General features: G+C 31.4%; 1 protein-coding gene across 4 annotated transcripts in view; it reads left to right on the plus strand.

The window, feature by feature from the left end:
- Nucleotides 1-16,987, plus strand: part of LOC111044389 (transcription elongation factor SPT6) — a 59,797-nt gene that overhangs the window by 8,172 nt on the left and 34,638 nt on the right. The window contains exons 1-13 of one of the 4 annotated variants that reach the window (XM_039436249.1): nt 622-726; nt 1,844-2,031; nt 2,846-2,968; nt 4,347-4,361; nt 6,253-6,410; nt 7,078-7,209; nt 8,870-8,978; nt 9,738-9,893; nt 10,679-10,858; nt 11,415-11,557; nt 13,419-13,714; nt 14,850-14,979; nt 15,681-15,860. In XM_039436249.1, the coding sequence (XP_039292183.1) occupies nt 699-726; nt 1,844-2,031; nt 2,846-2,968; nt 4,347-4,361; nt 6,253-6,410; nt 7,078-7,209; nt 8,870-8,978; nt 9,738-9,893; nt 10,679-10,858; nt 11,415-11,557; nt 13,419-13,714; nt 14,850-14,979; nt 15,681-15,860 (1,838 nt within the window). In that variant the 5' untranslated portion in view covers nt 622-698. Of the gene's footprint in view, nt 1-621; nt 727-1,843; nt 2,032-2,845; nt 2,969-4,346; nt 4,362-6,252; nt 6,411-7,077; nt 7,210-8,869; nt 8,979-9,737; nt 9,894-10,678; nt 10,859-11,414; nt 11,558-13,418; nt 13,715-14,849; nt 14,980-15,680; nt 15,861-16,987 lie in introns of those variants that run through there. The other 3 variants (XM_039436247.1, XM_039436250.1, XM_039436248.1) reach the window with 3 other exon arrangements.

Consider the following 16,987-nt stretch of genomic DNA (forward strand, 5'->3'; position numbering starts at 1 on the left):
ATTCTCTGATATACTATATTGTGATGTATTGGGTTTAATAGAAAAAAAGTTGATTTTTTAGTTGATTCCAACTTGAAAATGACCTAAGTTAGGGTCGAAACTAGTTGTTGAACTATTTTAAATTGAAAAAAATGTAGGGTACTACAAGATTTTGTATTGTTTTTATTAATTTGGGTTTATTAGCCTTTGAGACTTTTGTTAATTCCTCACTTGTCACATTTCAATCCCTTGTGTATTTCAATTTAAATACTTCATCAACCACGTATTTTTTATCTCTGATCACTGGTTGCCTTACTGTATTCAAGGACCTAGTTAGTATGGATCCAACTGAAGTGGAATACTGATTGAAATTGTTGCCAATATCCTCATGTTGGGGTTTGAAGGGGGGTCTCTGCTTTGGGCAAATGCGTTGATTGGGAATGGATGGGATCCTTTGGGTTTTCCAATGCCTACAATTTCACACCTGTTTTGTTGCAATTCTAATTTTCTGTTAATTTATTTTCATGGGATAAGTTTTTTGTATCCGCTATAAGCACTCAGGTGTATTCTAAAATAAAAACAACATTGCAATATAAGCTGACAAACCTGCAATCACTGGAAATTTTAAAATACAGTTAAAATTTTAAAATTCGTTGTCCTTACAGGATGAGGAGGAGTTGGATCATGTCCAAAAAAAGAAACTCAAGAAACTGAAGGCAATGGAAAGCGATGATGACGAAGAAGATGGTGAGAAAACTAATAACATTTAATTGATGATACTGTTCACTGTTTTTTAGTGGTTGAAATGAAGTATCCTGTTGTTTTTAAGTGCGTATGGTTAAATTTAGGGTTTTTGAATATTGATTATTGAAAAGTTTAGAATCTACTTGTAGAAAATGTGTTTTCATAATCACTCCATCGACCATCTTCTTTATTTTTAAACTTTGGCCTACATATTATTACACTCATCCTTTGATAAGAAACTTGAAACAACACATTACTACAGCGAGCTACTTTTACTGATGGTGACATAAGTAAAGTACTTTTATTATTACTTTAATAAATTTGTGACATTTGCCTTTTATTTTTATAATTTGAAATCGTGCTTGCATATTGTTAATTTATCAATCTACAAGTAAGAAAGTATAGACAAGTTTAAGGTTTAATGAATTGGTTGGAATTGTCGAATCATCCGTGATTCGTCAATTCAATTACATTGTCTAGGAACCATTGCTTGACATAACTTGAAAGTATAAATTATTTGAGTTAGTGGGGTTTCACACCAAAGCTGAGCGGAATCCGCATGCGCGCTAACTATCCAGGATATAGTAGGGAGCATTCAAATCAACGCCAGGCCAAGTCAAGCGGATTTGTGCAGTCGGCTAGACGCCCTACTCGAGCGTTTTCGGCCAAGCGGATTCTGCCTTCTTTCAGTTTAGTTCGATCTTTCCACGTAGTGAGTTCTCACTACAAGGCTAGAAAACCTACTGAGTGAATCGGCTTCAGTGCGAACGCAGGCAGATTCCGCTCGGTTGATACCGCTCGGCTCGGCCCGGCCCAGCTTTGGTGTGAAATGGACTTTACTGTCTGATATGATTCGATGGTGTTGTTTTGTTTGTTTTTTTCGTCATGTACAGACTGACTGACTTATTGAATTCAATTTTATTTTACTACTGCAGTCAGATTAACTTCATTACATTAAATTTTATAATACTGTTGCAGTCAAGCCTAGTTGTATAATTTCAAGTTTAAACTCATCAGCAAAATACATATATTTCATATATCTCATATTACCGTACATTTAATATAACTTATTTCATACTCTATAACGTTTCTCAAGTTTGTCAACATTATTATTTGAAAGATGAGGAAGAAGTTGTGCCGGATCTGATCGACGATGAGCCCATTGAAGAGGATGACAGCGACAACGACTCGGACGGATCAGGTGGCTCAAAAAAACGCAAGAAAAGTGACGATGAAGAGTTCGATGACCGACTAGAAGACGAAGACTACGATCTCATTGAAGAAAATCTGGGAGTCAAAGTTGAAAGGGTTAGTATTCGATTTTGTTTTTGAGTTCTAAGTTCAACCTCTGAAATGTATCATTATGAATACTGATACTATCAGAATTCATTCAAGTTTGTTTTTATTGGATTTGTTGATATTTAGGTCGAATTGAAGGATAACCTTACCTAACCCTAACCTTGACCTGACTTAACCTTACTTAACCCTAACCTTGGTGAATAATTGTTTCAATTTATCCAACTAAACAAAAAATATAATTACAATCAAAATAAAGTTGAATATGTTTAGCAGAATACAACAACAAATTGACAATGAAAACAGTATAGTAAAAAATAATTTATAACGTAAAATATTAAAATGATCTTAATTATATGTGTTATCCTTCATTTTGGTAGAATATTCTATTTGGTAGAAAGATTAAATATCAAATAGATGAAAGATTTATTCTTGATGAAAGTTAATATAAAATTTTATGTACTTCTTATATTTTGTTTTATCTTCGCTTTTTCAAGTTTGGCTTTTGTTGAGTGTGTTGATACAACACTCCTAATTTTATTTATGCAATAACATATGATATCCAAGAAAAAGTATTTAAGAGATTTATTTCTCAAGTTTCTTCTGGCTCAATCCAGAAATCTAGTACAAAATTAAAATTCAATATTTCTGAAAAATTGCATTTCCAGATTCAGAGTTGAAATTGTCTGTTGATTTAATGATAACTTATAGCAATGTAAATTTAAGAAGAAAAAGTAGATTAATGCTATTCCCATTGAATGTTTTTAGTTTACAATTACAATCAATACAGTTTTAAACATGTTCTAATTTTATTTTTTCCTGGCAGAAACGTTTTAAACGCCTGAAACGGATAGTAGATGAAGAATCAGACAATGAAGGAGCAGAAGCTGATGAAGGAGAGGAAAGAGAAGCCATTGCTAATGAACTATTCGATGTTGGATCCGGAGATGTAAGTGTCCTTTCATTGTGATTTTTTAAAGCTGTTGTGTTCTGGGAAAGCGATTTTTCAAAATTTGATCCAAAAAGTTATTATTTAAAGTTATTCCATATATTATCGAAAACAGCTCATATATTCATAAGTAATAGAACTATAAAAAGTGTTACAGGACTCATACGGTATATAGATAGATGTAATGTTTTCATTCATAATGCCATTTTAGCTGTATTGTTTTGTCATTAGCTTCATCTACCTTGAAGTATCGCTAATTCCTTTTTAAATAGCTTTTCCTAGTATAGGTTCAGCTTATCATAGGTTCATCTGTAATGATTTTTTCATTTAAAATTTATAAAAGTCTGAAATGATATTTACATCTCTATCTCATTACAATGGTATGTAAACTTTTAGTTTACAATAGTGAGTGATAGTATGTAATTTTTAGAAAATAAGATACCAAAAACTTTTATTGCATAGATTTAAGCTTTTCCATTCACTTTCTCCGTTCATCCTTCAACATTAAAACATGTGAATAAATCTCCAATATCATCGAATGATTCTCAAATCTAGAACATGAATAGTTTAATAGGTTTGGCAGAATCGTGGTATTTCACTCCAAATATCGTGATTAAGAATCAACAAAACAATATATGTATTTGATCTCCTGAAGCTCCCTAATATTTTGTCTCAGTATTGCTCACTCATTTTATATGTACACGTGTGTAAACAGGATCCTAGAATGCTAATTAATAGCAGTTGAACGAATCTTGATGAATATTCATGTGAATTAATTCTTTTTAAGTTTTTATCTTATTAAAAGCACTTGTTTGTCGTAAAGTTTAAAGCGATTTACTTTTTATTCAGCTATGACATTCTATATTTTTTTTAAATAAGTAATTCTCTAGTCAATTCCTGGACTAGACTAGTCTGTTCAATTCAATCTTTATTGATAAGCCTAAATTAATCGTGCTTAATACATTCAACTTTTATCATTTATACTATCAACGTTTTCTACCTTAAATTTTATTCAACTCCTATCTAACATCTACAAATTATTACATTTTTTTACAGATTTTTGTTTTTACTTTGTCTTTGATCAGATGAATGGAATGTTGTGCTTTGTTGGTTTTAGAACAGTGTATTTTGGTTTAATTATATTTGTTGAATTTTGGTATCTCTTTATTTGATTTTGTTTTCTTTTAATACAATTATTAAATCTTTTAATACAGTTATTCATTAACATCCAAATATAATTGACTTGTTATCGATTGTTTGTTGGTTTGTGATGATTTACAATTGCTTATTGTTTGTTTGTTTCTGCTTGTGTTTGGCGTCTCGCTTGCTGACATGTGCACACATGTATCTAACACATGTATGTGCGCACCTACCTTAGGAAGTAGATGAGAGGGTATGTGTTCGTTAAATCATTCATTCATTCAATCAAATCTGAGTCTAATGCATGTATATATTGTTTTACTCATCCAACAAAATATTCAATCGATTGCAGCTAATACAAAGTACACTGTAAATCTGTTTTGGTGATTATCATATGATATTTTCAATACAAAGATGGGTTTGTTTGGGAGTGACTCTGATTAAATTATTAAATGGCTTTTCCTAGTATAGGTTCAGCTTATCATAGGTTCATCTGTAATGATTTTTTCATTTAAAATTTATAAAAGTCTGAAATGTTATTTACATCTCTATCTCATTACAATGGTATGTAAACTTTTAGTTTACAATAGTGAGTGATAGTATGTAATTTTTAGAAAATAAGATACCAAAAACTTTTATTGCATAGATTTAAGCTTTTCCATTCACTTTCTCCGTTCATCCTTCAACATTAAAACATGTGAATAAATCTCCAATATCATTGAATGATTCTCAAATCTAGAACATGAATAGTTTAATAGGTTTGGCAGAATCGTGGTATTTCACTCCAAATATCGTGATTAAGAATCAACAAAACAATATATGTATTTGATCTCCTGAAGCTCCCTAATATTTTGTCTCAGTATTGCTCACTCATTTTATATGTACACGTGTGTAAACAGGATCTTAGAATGCTAATTAATAGCAGTTGAACGAATCTTGATGAATATTCATGTGAATTAATTCTTTTTAAGTTTTTATCTTATTAAAAGCACTTGTTTGTCGTAAAGTTTAAAGCGATTTACTTTTTATTCAGCTATGACATTCTATATTTTTTTTAAATAAGTAATTCTCTAGTCAATTCCTGGACTAGACTAGTCTGTTCAATTCGATCTTTATTGATAAGCCTAAATTAATCGTGCTTAATACATTCAACTTTTATCATTTATACTATCAACGTTTTCTACCTTAAATTTTATTCAACTCCTATCTAACATCTACAAATTATTACATTTTTTTACAGATTTTTGTTTTTACTTTGTCTTTGATCAGATGAATGGAATGTTGTGCTTTGTTGGTTTTAGAACAGTGTATTTTGGTTTAATTATATTTGTTGAATTTTGGTATCTCTTTATTTGATTTTGTTTTCTTTTAATACAATTATTAAATCTTTTAATACAGTTTTCATTAACATCCAAATATAATTGACTTGTTATCGATTGTTTGTTGGTTTGTGATGATTTACAATTGCTTATTGTTTGTTTGTTTCTGCTTGTGTTTGGCGTCTCGCTTGCTGACATGTGCACACATGTATCTAACACATGTATGTGCGCACCTACCTTAGGAAGTAGATGAGAGGGTATGTGTTCGTTAAATCATTCATTCATTCAATCAAATCTGAGTCTAATGCATGTATATATTGTTTTACTCATCCAACAAAATATTCAATCGATTGCAGCTAATACAAAGTACACTGTAAATCTGTTTTGGTGATTATCATATGATATTTTCAATACAAAGATGGGTTTGTTTGGGAGTGACTCTGATTAAATTATTAAATGGCTTCAATCAGTTTAGGTTTTGGGATACAATATCATTTCATCTTATTCCGAGCTGGTATGCCATCATTTCTCCAAAGAAAACTCGACTGTTGGGAATCTACAAAGCTCACGATGTTTCAGCTAGGTACCCACTCTAGCTCTTACAAAAGTATGCACGTACATGGAACATCCATGACTGGATTTTATACTTAGACAAGATTATTGAACTCATAAATTTCCTTATATTTAAGATTTAAGTATGTTTAATAATACTGTTAATTATTCTGTAATCATTCACCAAGCTCTCTGCATGCTGCGCTTCAACTTCAAATAATATACTATTCGTTTACTCAATTTTAAAATTATAATTATTTTGCGTTGATCTAGGATGAAGAACCAAGTTCAGAAAGAGGAAGAATAGATCAGGATAACTACGATGAAGAAGAGGAGGAGGGAGAATACGAGGATGACGGATTCATAGTCGACGATGAAGGAAGACCCATTGCTGAAAAGAAGAAAAAGCGAAAGCCTATATTTAATGATGCGTATGTAATATACTCACATTTTCAAACTGCTTCTTCAACTTCACTGAAACTCTAGGAAATGACATTTAAAAGTTCTCTGTCAATAAAAATTATGCAATTGTTGAATCTATTTACTATTCAAATCAGGAATATGCGAATAGATAATTGAGTATCATCTGGAATATTTTCAAAATCCTTCTTGATGTATCATCTAAGAATCTAAAAGATCTTCAATTTATTCATATCATCAGTTTAATTGCTCAAACCCATATCGCAGTACTGGTTTATTTTTATCTATCCTCAAAGAATTTTCCTGCCAAATGATAATCCTGTACACTAATTGTTTTTATTTACTTTTATCTTTGTATATTTTTGTAAATTTTATATTGTTAAAACCTATCAAATAGAAAAAGTATTTAAGACTATGAAAGTCCTGCCAAATTGTTTAGAATTTCTTCAAATCTTGTTTACTATTTGAATACAACAAATATAAATAGGCTATGAGAAAAAATTCAGAAAACATTGAATGTGATGGAGGTGTGTGTTCAATTACACTCAGTTTTATTTTTTATATATCATAACATGTATAATTCGCGTTCATATCATGATCATTTCATTCTTCATTAAACGAATTATAGTGAGTTTTTGATGTTTATAGTGCTTTACAAATAGTTTTTGTTTGTTTCAGGGCACTACAAGAAGCACAGGATATTTTCGGTGTGGACTTCGACTATGATGAATTTGACAAGTACGGAGAAGATGAGTATGAGGAAGAGGAAGATGAATACCTTGAAGAAGAAGATGAAGAAAGTGAAAAGAGGTTAGTTCATACTCAAAACGGAATTCTATAAATCTCACGAATTGACTTCAATTATTATATCATCAAGGCGTTTTATATCGTCATGATGATCACCAGTCTTGTAATAAATTTGGTAGATAAAATAATTAGGCAATCCTTGTGCTATTTTTCTACCAAATTTAGATGATGACTCAGACCAAGATAAGGTTAGTTTTTACGTACAATTTTGGTTCAAAATAATCCAAATAGTCTTGGTTATTATGAATAATTATTACATTGAGTTCAATCATAAACCCTCGTGGGAAGGAGGAAAGAGGCTTACAAATGTTTACAGCACAGTCCAAAAATATGGGTTATAAAAATCTTATTTTCGCCACACTGCACAGAAAGCAGCTGTTTTCCAGTCCCTACGTATATCTGAAAGACCTTGTTTGCAGACGACGTCAGAAAAGGGTTTCTTTTCCGGTCTAGGCCAGAAAGTTGTCACTTTCCAGCCGCTCATGGAAGTAGTTAATAAGTCATCCGCTAGATCGGGCGAGTGTCCACTTTCATCATCAACTGAAGACGCCATGATTTCAGTTCCAGTTTCGAATCAAACTAATTCGCTTCGCAACCAGTTTTATTCAATTATTTTTTATTGTTGATTAGTACATTCCGAATTTTCAAAAATGCTTGAAGATGACTGTGGTATTCCAAGTGAAATTTTAAAAGAATCTGAAATCCTGACTGCAAATCTTCTACCACTAAAATCAAGAGATAGGTACGATAGCTTAACGAGTATTCTTTATTTTGTATTCTTTATTTATTTTGTCAGCAATACCTGTAGTGTGGCGAAAAATATCGTTCGCACCACGGGCAAAAATGTTTTTCCAGCTCTCAATCTTTTCTAGTCCTCGGCCTACGGCCTCGGACTTCAAAACCGATTTCGAGCTGGAAAAATCTCATTTTCTGCTCTAGGTGCGAAATATACTATTTGAACCAGATGTTTACACTGCAAAAAGTAACAAGCAAATTTTTAATCTAGAAATAATTGAAATTAACATCAGATATTGATTGATTGATTGATTTGCTGCCTTTATTAAAAAACCTTGGAGGGCGAAGTTAGGGCGCAGCCGGCCCTCTCTTACACTACTTAACCCTCCAATACAATTCTAAGTAAAACTAAAACACTGTACAACAAAGATTATAAGATAAAAAAACTAATTTTACAAAATAATAAAAAACTTCCAAATAGCGAATGAAAGAAAGAAAAAAAAACAAAATGTCTTTCTAATTTGAATCAGTGAAGAGAATACAATAAGAAAAAAGAGGAAAGATATGAGTGAAGGCGAAAACCAATAATCGAATAATTTGAAAAATGTTGATAGAATTTTCGTTAAAAGGGAGCAACTAGAAGAAGAATTTCACATAGACTCTATATTATTGAAATAGTTCATTGATGAAGTACTTTCCATATGCCACTTGCCTTACTATACTTGCACCTAATCAATTAGTTGAGTTATTAATACAAACCAGTTATAGGGTTCTCAAAATTCTATGTAAAATTGATCCAATGAACAGATTAATTCCAATGAGTTTGTCTGATCTGATAATCAACATTTTCATTCAGCTAGATTTTTTCTAAACTGAATAAACTGTAAATTCATTTTTTTTTAATTTAAACATTCTCAATTTTTAACAGGCACAAACCTAAGAAAGCTCCGAGAAAGAAATCAACTAGAAAATCTATTTTTGAAATTTATGAGCCTAGTGAATTGAAGCGGGGACATTTTACCGATCTTGACAATGAGGTAAGTGCTAATTTTCTTCATCATTGTCGATAGTCTAATTCATATGTAGGTCCTATATATATATATATATATATATATATATATATTATATATATATATATAATTATATATATATATATATATATATATTACGATAAATTGCTTAGTATTTATCTTTCATATCCTATGCACATCATATCTCTTTCATATCATATGCTTAGTTTTTCTTCTGTAACCTTTTGAAACTGATGATAATACCAAATACATGGCCTATCAGGTCCGGGATCGGATCTCTTACCTTTTCACGTGATAATTTCAGGTTCTCTGGAGTAACTTTCCAAAGGGATTAAGCAGGACATGCGGAATTAACTTGTTCAAAACTCGACTAAAAAACTACTATTTTCAACTGTTAAACGCTTAAGGCAAGGTATTAAAATTTGGGTTACACTAAGCAAGATAAATTTCGATTCGGATCAAAATAGTTGATACCGGTTGGTGAAACACACTATATTAAATTTCAGTGTTGCTTTCAATTTGTCAGAAATCAAATTATTAATTTATTATGACACGTCCATACGTTTGTGATTTATTTTCTAGATAGTTTACTTCCTAATCATTCATTTATTTGATACTTGAGAATGGAATCTGTAACTAGTTGTGTCTTGAAAAAAGCACTAGTCTATCCAATTGAACAAAATATATAATTTAATGAAGGATTTGAATTATCGATTCTGAGATGAAAAATACAAATGACTAAGTATTTGAATGGTTGTTTTACAGATAAGAAATACAGACATTCCGGAACGTATGCAGTTGCGTGAAATTCCTGTAACATCTGTACCGGAAGGATCTGATGAATTAGAAGAGGAGGCCAAATGGATCTACAAGCATGCTTTCCAGAAGTCAACTATAACTCAACAAGTTCGAAGTTATGAGGTATGATGTAGTTACAGGTTGCAATGTAGCATGTTGCAAAATAATCAAGATTCTAGTTACATTCTCATCTGAATAAATTCCAACTCGGTTACATTTCAGTTGAATTCGCCAATAAACTGAAACGAATAAAATAACTTGAATGAAATGGGAATAGAGCCATGACGAATAGTATACTGAAGTTGCAACACAATACTACAATGTATTGTTGTATATAGTATAACTGTTATCATTTAATAAATTATTCTTTTATTCTGCTTCAAAAACGATTGATATGTTTTATCTGTACAACTATTCATTATAGAATATAATATTATGTCAAGGTATTGATCAATGTTAATTTAAGGATAATTCCTTACTAAAAAGCTTAGTGAGGGTCTTAAAAGCATAACAATTGCATTTAAACGTGAATTGATACCCTGATTAATATAAATTGAATTATGTAAACTAAAATGTTATACATATAAACTAATTTATTTTTTGTAAACTTTTATGCTCAATGCTTTAGTCAAAGGATAATTCCTTACTAAAAAGGTTTGTGAAGGTCTTAAAAGCATATCAACGTGAATTGATACCCTGATTGATATAAATTGAATTATGTAAACTAAAATACTTATAAACTAATAATTGACTTTTTGTGAACTTTTATAATATTATAAATTATGAAAATTTCTATTTTTTATGTTATATGTCCCAGTGTAATAAATTATAACCCTTTAAAAAGACAAAACATTGAAATGTTCAATTCTCAAAATGATTAGGGCTAACCAATTTTATTTTGATTGCAGGATGGACCAGAAAGACCCCCAAGAAAAGGCCCTCAAACAGTTGGAAAAATCAAGAAGGCATTGGATTTTATCAGAAACCAGCATTACGAAGTTCCTTTTATTGCATTTTACAGAAAAGAATATGTGCAGCCTGAGTTGACAATCAATGATTTATGGAGAGTTTACAAATTTGATGCCACTGTAAGTAACGTTGAGCTTGGATTCACATATAACTTGCATGTCAAATGCCTGCAATATAATTATTATTTATTCATTGGTTCATTTATCTTACCAAGTATGAACTATTCAATGCTATAAAGATGAGATGTAATGTATGATATATTTGTGTTGAATTCGTATTTATACCAAAACTTTGAATTGTGAATGCTATGTGAATATTCATTCTCGGAGAAGGGTATCTGTTGACAACACTCGATGTCTTTGGAGAAAATCTTTCAAGATCCAATTTGAATAGACTTGGAAAGATATGAATTTCATTTGACTGATTTGATCAGACAATTACTATTTAGGATCTCACTGTAAATATAGAGATTCGAATATCTCTCCAACAAGAATAAACATTCAATTGTATTGCTGCTGAATCTTCAAAACTGGATTATGTGCCACATTTCTGCAGTTCCACACCATTTCTATTACATATTCACAGCTATCCCTATTACGACTTTCTTTTTTTGACATCAGATAGAATTTATTAAATGTGTCAAATATTTGTTGAATGTTAGCTATTTCATTACAGTGGTGTCAACTGCGGACCAGAAAAACAACTCTCATATCATTGTTTGAAAAAATGCGAGATTACCAAGCCGATCAACTAATGAAGGACATTGACAGCCCTATTCCCGACAGTGTGCGAGTCATTAAAGACGAAGACATTGACAGGTTGGTGAATTTTATCAAATTTCACGTATTAAGGCCTATGTTCTTGTAAAAATGCTGTGTATTCAATTCCAATTGTGTGTGGATAATTTGGAATTTTAGAAAATCTACAATGATTTATTATCACATAAATATCAAATCTACTAGACTCTTGTAGGCCTTTATTTAAAAAGCTTGGTCTATTAACTGTGCCATCTTTGTATGTATATGAAGTTGTAATGCATGTGAAAAAGAGTGGTGTGATCCAGAATTCAGATGTTCATGAGTATAATACGCGAAACAGAGCAGATTATCATATAATGGGTCACAATAGTAGGTTATTTGAACAAAAACCAGATTATATTGGTAGGAAATTTTATAACAAGCTACCTCAAATCTTGAAAAGTAATGATGATTTGAAGATTTTCAAAAAACAAATGAAAAAATATTTAGTTGATAAAGCTTTTTATAGTGTACAAGAATTCCTTTCAAACCTAAACTAGGTTGAACTACTTAGTGTTAGAATTATTATGTAATAACATGACTTGTCTTATACTCCATGACTGGAGTCTTTAGGACGTAATCTAAAAAAAAAAAAAAAAAAAAAAATTATGAGGAATTTGGTAAATAATTAGAATTATCTGTGTCAATATCGCACAGAACTTGTTTCTCTTTTATTATTAAAATAAAGTATTGAACTTCAGTATTGAAATAAAGTATTGAAGAACTTCAAAAATAATTTTTTAGGTGGTGTTTTAAAACTAAATTAATTCTGGGTTGGATTCAGGCTAAGTAAGTAGTGACTCAAAATAGGGAACCCTATCCATATACCTTTGTGAAAAACAAAAAACTATTTTCTCCACGTGAGAAACGGATCCCAAGTTCAAGTCAATACTGTAAGTTGAAAAGTAAATCTCACTATAGCATCAAAACAAAACTTTTGAAGTAATACAATAGAATAAAGCTCTTTCATTTTAGGTACTAGTAGATACTATACTTATAGATGAAGTACTTCATTGATTTATAGTTGAAGCTATGTAGTTCCATTTTAAACATCCTGTCATATTGAAGCTTTCCTCATTTATTTTTTTGTACTCGTTGATGAAGAAATTCATCAATTTTAGTTTAAACCAAGTTGCTCTTTCACAACATTATGATGCATTACTTTGAATATTGCTGTATAATATCATAGAGAAAATAAAACATATAAGTAGATATCCCATGGTATAGGTCGTCGTTCCAAATTTCAAGACGATTTCTTGTTAACTCGAGCCGATTACTACCGACTACTATCTATTATGCTGTTTTGTTGGGGTGAGAGTGTAAGAACGGCATAGTATGAGAGACTACCAGCGTCACATAGCTTCACGAAAAAACCTACTAGGACTATAGGCTTGAGTTCACAGTCAAACTTGAAACACAAACGCCCTATACCATGGGATATCCAATCCGCCTATATCCATTGAACATTATTAATTTATATATATATATATATTTTTTCAACACTACAGAAATTTAGGGTTAACAGCATTAAGTGCTCTCAACATCCTTTAAAGAAGCTTTTTTATTTTATTTACTCTACAGTACTTTATACTTATTCTTTTGTTTATTATTTATTGTAAATCTTCAACTGTTTATAATGCAGTTCAAAGAACTCATTCCCCACACCCAGACTTGTTGTCTTTGTGGGGAATATTCATTATGCATATATTGTCTGCTGCTGTACTTTTTTCCTTGTGTGAATAAAGATTATTTGAATTGGAATTAGATGGCGATACTTTTCAAAATTGAATGACTGTGAATGACTGTATCTTGTTATGCTATCTTTTCTCCTTGATGATACTTTGTCATTATAGAATAATAATTTGTTGATTTCTGTGTTTAGACTGAAAGCAGTGCAGACAACTGAAGAACTGAAAGATGTGCACTCGCATTTCCTGTTGTACTATTCGCACGAGGTGCCAGCCATGCAGGAGTCGGTGATAAAGAAGGAGAGGGAGATAGCGAGGTCGGCGCGCAGAGCAGCTAAGCTGAAAGCGATGGAAGAGAGAGAGGAGGAGGATGGAGTGGAGAGGCCGGTGGAGATTGACGATGACGATGAGGAGCCGCCCACTCAGGACACCACTGTCAAGCAGGCCATCCGCTCTGGTCCCTATTCTATGTGCAGGAAGGCTGGAATAGGTTGGTTATCCGTTCAAACCTATACTATAAAAAGGAAAGAACTGGCTTATACACGTACGGGATAGGCAAATTATGGTTGACGCATCATCAGGGTTGAGTGGTAGAGAGGACTTAAAAGTCCTAACTCCGCCTAATAAAGAATTTTTTCATTTTTTTCACGTCTGAACTACTGGACTGATTAACTTGGAATTTTGTATAAAGGTTCTTAATTAACCGAGGATGGTTATAGGCTTATTTTCAATTCTTCAAGATTCTCCATTGCGTCAAGTTTTAAAATAGACCCTTGTGGGCTACCTGCTAGTCTTTCATAAATCCTTGTAAAATTGTTTGGTGTTGATGGAAAGTGTATCCTTGAAAATGTGCATGTGCTCAAATGTGTCACCGTTCTCGTACATCACTGTTACGCTGTTAAGCTGGGACCACATAGGCCTATGTCATGCAGCGTTACGATTCGATCACGGATGACAGCGGCGTAGAATGCTGCATGCCACACATGTATGTCATGTTGTGATCTCTCCTACCACAAAATTCCTTCTTTTGTAAATTTACTGTTACATTTTACAAAAAATACCAATAGCCTACCTAAAATCATGCGACGCCTTTGAAATATCGGGCGTGCATTAGTTGGGACGCTGCATGACAATTGTTGCCCCGGTTTTACTGTTGAGCTTAAGCTCTTTTTGAATAATTTTAAAACTATATTTTGAACTTACAATAAATTTCAAATATTAGAATTTATTATAAAATGTATAGTAAATAATAGAGTATTGAGTATTTGAATCTAATTGTAACTTAATCTAATAAAACTGCTCATACATTTAAAAATATCATCTTTGAATTAGAAATTTACTTCAACATTTACAAAAAATACCATTGTCCTACTTGAAATCTTGTAATTTTATGCGACCGGTCAGTATAGTTTCAATATCTTTCTCAATCTCATCCGTCATTTTTATTAGTTTCATCACATTATTGCTGAATGATTACGTCTTTGAGGATTTAAATTTACTTTTTAAGAATGAATTCGCTAGCTCTCATCAATTAGCTGCTATTTAATTCTACTACATTATCCAAAATAATAATAGTCGAGTATTATTATTCTTCATAGAAATTATGTATGTGTGTGTTAACTTAGATGGATTCGCGAAAAGGTTTGGTTTGACGCCCGACCAGTTCGCCGAGAATATGCGAGACAACTATCAAAGGCATGAAGTCGAACAGGAACCGTCGAGTCCTCTAGAACTAGCCAAGGAATATTGCTCAAAGTAAGATAATTAAATATATTTTAGATATAACAATAAATTTTATCAACTTCTGTGTTGCCTTGTGGCTGTAATCAACGATATGACGAAATGAGAGTTATAATTTATAATTTTTCTAAAATACTTATTTCAAAAATCTGATTAGTTCTACATTTGACTATAATATTATCTCACTTTGACAAAAATATTTCTCAAATTTCATATTGGTTTGATTCTTCTCCAAGTGTTGGTGGTTATCAATAAGGATAATCACGTAAAGTATTAAAACTCCAATACTAATATTAATTTGTAGATATCGTTTAGTTGACTTATTCATATTTTCTGATTAATTCTTCTAATCAAGTTACTATTCTGCATCTCAGTGTTACACTCATCACCTGAGTTGGTATATCAATTCTAATAAAGAGTGTCAGGAGACTGTATATTGCTATTTTAATACTCAAATCTTTACTGCCTTTTTTTCTTCAGTTCAGAAGCAACTGCTCCATGCAAGCAAGAAGTTATTCATTTGCACTAATTATTTGTATTTATTTCAATATCACATTTTTAGACCTATGTACGGCAATTTACATATTTTTAGTAGAATTAAATTCAATATTAGTATTTTATATTGACATGATTCTTGATAATATTCGATAATATTATTTTCTTAAGTTTTCAGTGTCTGATTAATTCATTACATTCTTCAATCTTATATTTTTCAGTAAATTTCCAAATGCCGATGAAGTGCTAAGAGCTGGCAAGTATATGGTAGCCACCCAACTAGCCCGTGAACCTTTGGTGAGAAGTTGTGTTAGAGAAACGTTTTTCGAGCGTGCCAAATTCGATGTTAAACCGACCAAGAAAGGAATCAAGGAAATTGATGAGAACCATCCTTGTTTTTGGTAAGAATCCAAAGTTGAATTAATATTTATAACTTGAAGTTTCAAATAATATTCAATTATTCACTGGAAAGTACAACGAAGTAATGGATAACTTGATTGATTTCATCTCTTTAAATTTCTCTTCTTCTAGTGGTTGAAAGAATCTTAAGAACCTTTTTTCAATTCAATTTCAATTCAATTTATTAAAAACACACAAAACAAGACAAAACAAAATTACAAAGATTTACGAAACAAATAAAACACAATAAAATGTTACAAATATAAAAAACCATGGGCTTAGTGTTTGGGTGTGTTGGAGAAGAGAAAAAAGAGAGGAAGATACCTAGCCAACTATGGTTTCCCATGTAATAGGCAGGCAAAGAAGAGAAGAGAAGTAATGAGGAAAAAAGGAAGGGAGAAATGGGGGGAAGGAAGAAAACAGAGGAATAGGTACTCAAAATAAAGGTAAGCGAGTCCACTGAAAAATGAAAAAAACTAATGAAAAAAAAAAAAAAATGCTGGAGCAGAAATCTCGAGTCATATATCTAAATGGAAGAAGAAATTACTGTATGTCCAGTTTTTTATATCCAGTTTAATTTTTCCGCTGACCTTATTGTCCATGAGAAAGTGATTCGGAATGAGGTTTATTATTTTAGTACCTATGTAAATTAATTGCCTCCTTATACATTCAATATTAGTGTTATAGGTTACATATTTGTTAGCAGTGGCCCTTAGATTATAATAATTAAGAGTAGAGTTTATTGTGAGAGGAAAATCGGATCTATATTTTATTAAGTACTCAATTACGGTTTTTATGTATAATTGACGTATAGTCATGACCTCAAAATCACTAAAAACCATATCCGTTGGATAGAGCCTGGGTTTGTTTAATATAGTTTTAATTATCAGTTTTTGTGCTACAAATAATTCAGCAATATGACAGTTGAAACAGCCTCCCCAAACAACTATGCCATACTGCAGAATTGACTTGACAAGAGCATGATACATCATTTTCAGGTGGTTCTTATTAAGAATTCTGTTAACTTGGTAAAATTTAAAGGATAAATATCTAATTTTTCTACATATGTATTTAATATGAACATCCCATTTAAGGTTTTCATCAATTATAATTCCCAAATACTTAGTAT

The sequence above is a fragment of the Nilaparvata lugens genome, chromosome 10 (assembly GCF_014356525.2).
Source record: "Nilaparvata lugens isolate BPH chromosome 10, ASM1435652v1, whole genome shotgun sequence".
Taxonomy (NCBI): Eukaryota; Metazoa; Arthropoda; class Insecta; order Hemiptera; family Delphacidae; genus Nilaparvata; species Nilaparvata lugens.